At 31.1% G+C, this 8,710-nt stretch overlaps 1 protein-coding gene across 1 annotated transcript; it reads left to right on the forward strand.

Moving 5' to 3' along the window:
- The first annotated feature begins 411 nt into the window (after positions 1–411).
- On the forward strand, positions 412–6,683 carry LOC143043833 (tripartite motif-containing protein 46-like). Its single transcript, XM_076216013.1, has 3 exons — positions 412–1,431; positions 5,157–5,204; positions 6,632–6,683. The coding sequence occupies exons 1-3, from the start codon at positions 485–487 to the stop codon at positions 6,681–6,683; spliced, it is 1,047 nt and encodes a 348-aa protein (XP_076072128.1). The 5' UTR covers positions 412–484.
- Positions 6,684–8,710: the final 2,027 nt, after the last annotated feature.

The following is an 8,710-nucleotide window of genomic DNA, read 5'->3' on the forward strand; positions in this document are numbered from 1 at the left end:
TATTTCATGTGTACATGGTTACAAAGAAACAGTTGAAGTCGGTCAAATTTCCTATAAAAAGAATAATTTTTAGTCGTTTTTTTTAAATGGAATAAGAACGTCATAAGCGAAAAGCTTTGGTGCCCAAATATATATACATATGACAAAATGTTGGCCAAGTGTACCATCGGGGCATCGACAAAACTTCGATGCTTTTGCAATTCCTTTATGTCACACTGTAAATTACACGATATTCAAAAAATACTTTGAATTAAAATAAATGTAGAGTAAACGAAGCAACAAAATTATATCGTTTAGTCAAAATTTAGAACCAGTGTCTTATTTTTAATGTAGCCCAATTCCAAATATATCAATTGCCATGTTACTATTAAAACATATTAAATATAGGATAACCACTAATTGTTACTTGTATATTAAATCATGGGATTGAAGTGATAATTTACAACAGTATCAACTGATTACATTAATTTTATCCTTCTAACAAATGACAGTTAATCCTTTAAAAACAATAATGACAATAATGATTTATGATAGGAATAATAAAGACTTTTACCTTTTATTAAACGAAAATTCATTACTGATCCGGAAAAAAAGTTATTCTATCTCCGTATATGGCCGGGATTTAAATAACCTTGTCATAACAACTTACAAACAAAAAATCAAAATGGCCCAGGCTGCTTCTAAAACGTGTGAAATTTGTGTTTCCGGACCTGGGCATAATTATTGTGAACAGTGTGGCCAGCTGTTTTGTGATGGATGTAAAATATCTCATTTACGGACAAAGATGAGCAAAAACCATACATTTCTAAGTGGTTCAAATATAAACCCGGAAGTTAAACAATATTGTAAAGAACATGATGAAAACTTTATTTATTACTGCATGGAATGTAGTACGCCGATTTGTAAAATATGTGTGATTAAAAAACACAAATCACATGACTTTGCTGAAATCAAGGAATCAACTGAGGGAATCAAAGCTGAGATCAAAATGGTGATCGACATGAAGATGAGAAACTTGCAGTCAAAGATAGCAGATATTAACCAAGGTACCCATACATATCAAGCTGATGTACAGAAAGTTATCCAGGCTATAAAAGGAGAAGGCAGACACTTGAAAGAGATGATTGATCAGAAAGTCGAAGGTCTGATTAATACTGTAAAGGAGAAAGATAGAAGGAATGTTCAAACCTTACAGTCTGTTGGCAATGAGTTAAAAACAGCTTTGGATAAGGCAAAGGAGCAGCAGAAATTTTATCAAGACACCCAGGGTATAAAAGATACTACGAAGTTGTTACAAAAGCTAAAACAAATAAAGTCACAAATCGATCAAATAGAAGAAATGAAGATTCCTATTATGCCATCAGTCAAATATGCCAAAAAGTCAGTAGCAGAGGGAGAAATAGGAAAACTGTTTGGGGAACTAACATTTGGGTAAGTTTGTTCTTAGTTATTGATTCTATGAAATTGCTTTAAAAAATCTTATTGTCTTTTCCTCTTTTTTCATATGAACTTTGGTATATATGCAGTCTCTTTTCGACTTAAAAGGGATGAATAATTATGGCATTTCCGCTTCTTGCTTTAATTATATTATGTATAAGTATCTCAGATAATCAAAGTTTTCCAGATTTAATAGAATATGTGATAATGCAATGCCAGTATACGCTGTTATTCAAAATTGTCAGTGTTTTCGGATCATTGATTAAAATAACCAGCATTTCATGAGTTACAACACAAGCAAAGTAATGCGTTGACTTTCTAGAATCCTAAATATATGTTTACAGTTTAAATTGGAATTCAGCAGATTCAAAATCTTCCTAGTACACATTTGAATATCAATATCTACTAAAAGAAATTAGAATTCAGATTTATACTTTAAGTAATTAAAATCCAGTACAAATCAGGATTCCAGTATCTACTACTGGATATTAAATATCCAAATGTGTAAAAGAATGATTCAGAATTTGTAGTATATTTCTAGTAGGATCAAGGATAGCTACTAAAACAATGAAGACGTCGTTATACTATAATAATGATTTTTTTTTATCTTAAAGACAAAATGTCAAATACGTTGAATACATTTTGGTTTTTGTTAATATTGTCATTACAATTACCCACAATTGACCAGCAAATGAAGTTATAGTCCAAACATGAAGTTATAATTTGATTAAAAGTTATGACATACCTGTACTCTAAAGAGATTTCAAAACCATAAAGGACCTTTTATAAACTAATGATATAGCAAGTTTTGAAAAAAAAGCTTTGCTGTTAAATGAAGACATATATATGAAGTGTTAGTACAAACTAATAATAGACATATATATGAAGTGTTAGTACAAACTAATAATAGACATATATATGAAGTGTTAATACAAACTATTAATAGACATACATATGAGGTGTTAGTACAAACTAATAACAGACATATATATGTAGGACTCTAAAGTGCGATGGTCCTCTAAAGTGCGATGGTCACGCTAAAGTGCGATGGTCTACGCTAAAGTACGATGGTGTCTCACGCTAAAGTGCGATGGTTGTTTGTTTGCTAAAGTACTATGGTATATCACGCTAACGTGCGATGGACCAATATGATAAGGTCGACGGTTTAAAACATTTATAATAAATACATGGATTTAAAAAAAATAATAAATAGTCTATTTGCAAAAGCTAGAATGCTAAGGTATAGCATATGTGATAGGCTTTATGATTTATCGGTAAGCTTATATAGTGATAGTTTCTAAATTTATAAGACCGACCACATTGTCTGAATACATTAAGTAACATTTATTTGTACAAGGTGTTTAGCTTTATTCTTAAATGCAAGAAAAAGCGATATTCGTCGAGCTTTCTCTTTTCCGTAAAAAAGACATGTTATATTTTCCTGCACTGTACAAACTATGTTTAAGCCGACAATTTATAATTTCCGCTGAAAAACATGAACCTTTAATTTCCTGACGTTACTTTATAATAAAATCGAGAATATTTTAACGGGGACCGCAATGTAAACTGAATTGTAAACAATAATTTTAGTGCATCCGTTCGCTGCCAATAGAAGCAGGATCTACGATACCTATGCGTATACTATTTTCAACCTATTTAGCATCTATAAAGTAAAATGGTCGACTGCAGGACACAAGTCCTTCTTCCAGCATCCGAAATTAATCAACACGGTGGCTTTAGCCGACGAAGCACGGTTAGGTCTGAAATTAATTCATGGACATTTGGTTTAAAAGTTGTGAATCAAATGTTCTTAATTTATGTTCCGGCATATACATTTTTGGTTTGTATAAACGACTGTTAACGTCATAATCCGAGTACAATTCTCTCGCCTATACTTTCGTGGACCATCGCACTTTAGCGTATAGAGGAATCGTACTTTAGCGTAGACCATCGCACTTTAGCGTGACCATCGTACTTTAGCGTCCCCATCGCACTTTAGAGTCCTACATATATGAAGTGTTAGTACAAACTAATAATAGACATATATATGAAGTGTTAGTACAAACTATTAGTAGACATGTATGTGAAGTGTTAGTACAAACTAATAATAGACATATATATGAAGTGTTAGTACAAACTAATAATAGACATATAAATGAAGTGTTAGTACAAACTATTAATAGACATATATATGAAATGTTAGTAGAAACTAATGATAGACATATATATGAAGTGTTTGTACAAACTATTAATAGACATATATATGAAGTGTTAGTACAAACTAATAATAGACATATATATGAAGGGTTAGTACAAACTAATAATAGACATATATATGAAGTGTTGGTACAAACTAATAATAGACATATATATGAAGTGTTGGTACAAACTAATAATAGACATATATATGAAGTTTTAGTACAAACTAATAATAGACGTATATATGAAGTGTTAGTACAAACTAATAATAGACGTATATATGAAGTGTTAGTACAAACTAATAATAGACATACATATGAGGTGTTAGTACAAACTAATAATAGACATATATATGAAGTGTTAGTACAAACTAATAATAGACATATATATGAAGTGTTAGTACAAACTATTAGTAGACATGTATATGAAGTGTTAGTACAAACTGAAAATAGACATATATATGAAGTGTTAGTACAAACTAATAATAGACATATAAATGAAGTGTTAGTACAAACTATTAATAGACATATATATGAAATGTTAGAACAAACTAATGATAGACATACATATGAAGTGTTAGTACAAACTAATAAAAGATATATATATGAAGTGTTAGTGCAAACTATTAATAGACATATATATGAAGTGTTAGTACAAACTAATAATAGACATATATATGAATGGTTAGTACAAACTAATAATAGACATATATATGAAGTGTTGGTACAAACTAATAATAGACATATATATGAAGTGTTGGTACAAACTAATAACAGACATATATATGAAGTATTAGTACACACTAATAATAGACGTTTATATGAAGTGTTAGTACAAACTAATAATAAACGTATATATGAAGTGTTAGTACAAACTAATAATAGACATATATAGGAAGTGTTGGTACAAACTATTAATAGACATATATATGAAGTGTTAGTACAAACTAATAATAGACATATATATGAAGTGTTAGTACAAACTAATAATAGACATATATATGAAGTGTTAGTACAAACTAATAATAGACATATATGAAGTGTTAGTACAAACTAATAATAGACATATATATGAAGTGTTAGTACAAACTAATAATAGACATATATATGAAGTATTAGTACAAACTATTAATAAACAAACTTGAACCTGCAGTTTTCAATTAAAAAGTGGTAGTTCAAACTTTATTTAACAACTATTATCAAAATCTTATAAAATCAATCACAAGGGAAACATCCTGGCAGGGCATATACAAGGAAAACAGCTATTTTAAATGACTGTGTTTATTATAATCCACCTTTAGCACCTGAATAATTAAAATAGGGAAAGAAAATCAAAAATCAGTACTTTAAATGCAATTTGAAAACTAATTTGCGATATTTTTGGATTATCTTAACATAGCTAATTCGATTTGTTTATATTTAGAAATACACTGTTTTATTTGATTTTTATAATAATTTACAATTTTAACGCACATATAAGATGTGAATGAAATTGTTAATAAGATCATTATTTTTACGCAGAGAAACTGTCAAAAAAAAAGAAAACCCGAAACCTAAGGAGAACGTCAGGTTTGTATTTATAATAGACATTTAACAAAGTTGTTTCTACTATTCCCGTTTTCGTGTTCATCTCTTCTGTGGATTTGACTTCTGCTACACTAATACAACTAATCAAAATACCTAGGTTTGTCATTGTAAGTTATATTTACATATAACATTGCGTTATACTGTTCGTGATCTCTATACTTATCCTTTGTTCAAATGGTTTTGATTCCTATAGATATTAACCATTCGCACGTATACTTATTGGTTATCAAAAGTACCATGATTATAATTCAATACGCAAAACGCGCGTTTCGTCTACATAAGACTCATCAGCGACGCTCAGATCAAAATAGTTATAAAGCCAAACAAGTACAAAGTTAAAGAGCATTGAGGACTTAAAATTCCGAAATGATGTGCCTTATACGCCTAAAGTCATCTATTCTTCGGATAAGAAAATCCTTAGATTTTCAAAAAAATCAATATTTTGTTACAGGAAATTTATAAAAAAAGACCACATAATTGATCATGTTGATATTCATGTCAACACCGATGAGTGACTACTGGGCCGGTGATGCCATCGGGGACGAAAAGTCCACCAGCAGTGGCATCAACCAAACGCGCGTTTCGTCCACATAAGACTCATCAGTGACGCTCAAATCAAAATAGTTGTATAGTTAAACAAGTACAAAGTTAAAGAGCATTGAGGACCCGAAATTCCAAAAAGTTGTGCCAAATACGGCTAAGGTAATACTAAGTCATTATATGTTAAATAATGGTTCTTTCTCTTGTAGACATGTTATTATTATATAGCAAACCCTAAAACGAATCAGTGATTTGCAGTACCATCAATTGCTTTCAATTGTGTCTCTTTTTTCACGTAATCGACTAATGTTAGCGACGTTGGTTTTAGAATATACATATGGTTTACTTTTGATAGATCAGAATAAAGGGTTGCACGACATATATAAACAATGTAAATATATGTAATTCGTTTAGTTAAGCTTCCAAAATATCATACCTTAAAGTATTCATGATAAAAATTTGATCAGAAAAGAGATCAAAGACATAAAATGACACTTTTGAAAGATTGACTAATTAGGGCGCATAATTTTGAAACAAGTGAGAGGTTTAGCGCTAGAAAACCAGATTCAAACACCGTTTTCTACATTTGAAAATGCCTGTACCACGTTAGGAATATGATAGTTCTTGTCCAGTCGTTTTAGATATGTTTTGTCATTTGATTTTGCTATGTGATTATGGACTTTCCGATTAAATTTTCCTCTGATTTCAGTTTTTTTGTGATTTTACTTTTTGATATGAGATTCAAATGTCTGGGCAAATTTAAAGTGAGTATTCATATAATAACTTACGTTCAAATATTTATATAAGATCAAATTCTATGAAAGTTAGACATCTCTCTTGAGAATATCTAAATATGATATCTTTTATAGAGTTACAAGAACAGCTAAACAATACAGATACAGATGCTGTGAATGCAGGTAAGTCTGATGTTATGTAGTTCTCTTTCGGAAGAGTACAAAACAATAAGTACAAATGCACAGATCATTATGAAATCAGATATGCAAATTTGAAAAACATAGATATGTAAAGCACAAAGCAAGTTTTTCCCTTTTAATGAAATTTCATTTTATGTTAAAGATGTTATAAACAATTATTGAAACAGATCTGTGTCTATTAATTTATAATCCGTATTGTCAATGCCATACACATTGATTCAACTTTCCTAAATTATATTATCAAAACGACCGTAAAGTATATATGGATTACAACATGGCATATTTTATTTTAGACCCATTATCAGTCATAGGTCCACATATTATATCTTTGAGTATTTATAATAAAAATCATTTCAACTTCTCCTTCTTAATTAGTTATGTATCGTCAGACTCTGACCTTTACCTATTATAAGTGATATATTCGGATATGTATTCTATGCTTTTGTATTTACTGTTAAATTCTAATTCGTAAACTCAAACGAACATAAAATATTTATCAAATAACCACAAACTCTTACATGGGAGACGCCACTTGCAGAGACAAGCGCACATTTTATTTTAAATAACAGTATGGAAAGTTCTTAAAAATACCCAGGTATTTAGTAGCTTGAACTGGTTTCCCCATATTAGTGGTTTAAATTTTATAATTAACAGTATTATTTATTTGGCAAAATGCTACTGTACACTTTGACTTCAATGGCTTGAATGACTTTAAACCACCTGAGTTCACTCGTGCATGAACTCAATATCCCAATTGAAACGACATTACTATAATTAACCAAACACGTGACAACTATTTTTAGGTATTCTATCTAGTCCTTCGTGTAACTCGGTGAATGTGATGAATATTTTCAACTCGACTCCTCGACGTAGACGCAGTCATGGTCATCGTCATTATACATCACCCTTCTCTGCATGATGTATCTATTAATGACTTGCTGCCATTTATACAAAAGCCATTAGGTATTCATCACATTCGCACGAAACTTTATTCATTACCCCTTTCAAAACTTCATTCTCTGTTCAATTTATGTTTGGAATCCACCGTTACAAACCCTCATTCAAACCAATACAAAATCACAGCTATAATTTCGGATATTGCAAGTCACAGGCTTTTCAAGCCAGTCCGCATTGGCAAAGATGAAAAAGAGAAAAGATCTTTCCTTCATCTTTCCTTTGCCAACAAAGGTATCGATGGTGTCAACTTAGGCAATATTTTTCATCATATATTAGTTCAATCGAAAATACCTCCTTATTTCAAAGACCAGTCTGTACCAATCATTTCTTATACCTATACCAAACCAATTGCAACTAAAATTTTCAATTACAAACACGTTTTGCAGGATCTCGATATTGACGACTTCAAGTCTAAACTTCCTGAGTGCACTTGTGCTAGTTCCCAAATCACATATAATCCTGCTGGCCACGTTATTACCGGTGACCTCAACATTGTTAATAACACTTCTCTCCGAAATGTGTTATCGAAAGGTCCGAAATATCGTGAGCCTAAATCCATCAATTAGAAATACAACTTTAAAATGTTGATGGATTCAGTTGAGGATTATGTCAGGCAATGGGCTAAGCGCGAGAAGGAAGACGTAGACACTCTTTCCGAATGGATTAAGGCAGTGAGGTCGTTGATACAAATCAGAATTAAGAAACTGAATGGGTCTATCAATTCCCATGCTACGTCAATCTTTAAAGACCCAAATGTTGCAAAACACCTATCCTACCTCCATGACAAATATGTTGTTGTCCCCGCAGATAAAGCCCCAAACAACATCGTTTTTGTATGTAAAACTCATTACATTAACTGCTTGATAAACGAATTAGGTATTGACAATTCACTTGGAAACTCAACATATACACTCGCGACACTTACCAAAGAGGAAATTCTGGATAATCATAGGTCTGTTCTGTGTTCCTTTGGAATTTCAACCAAAGATGAAGAACTGGATCTGCCATCACTGTATTGGATACCTAAACTACATAAGTGTCCTTACAAGCAACGGT

This window comes from Mytilus galloprovincialis, chromosome 8 (assembly GCF_965363235.1).
Source record: "Mytilus galloprovincialis chromosome 8, xbMytGall1.hap1.1, whole genome shotgun sequence".
Taxonomy (NCBI): domain Eukaryota; kingdom Metazoa; phylum Mollusca; class Bivalvia; order Mytilida; family Mytilidae; genus Mytilus; species Mytilus galloprovincialis.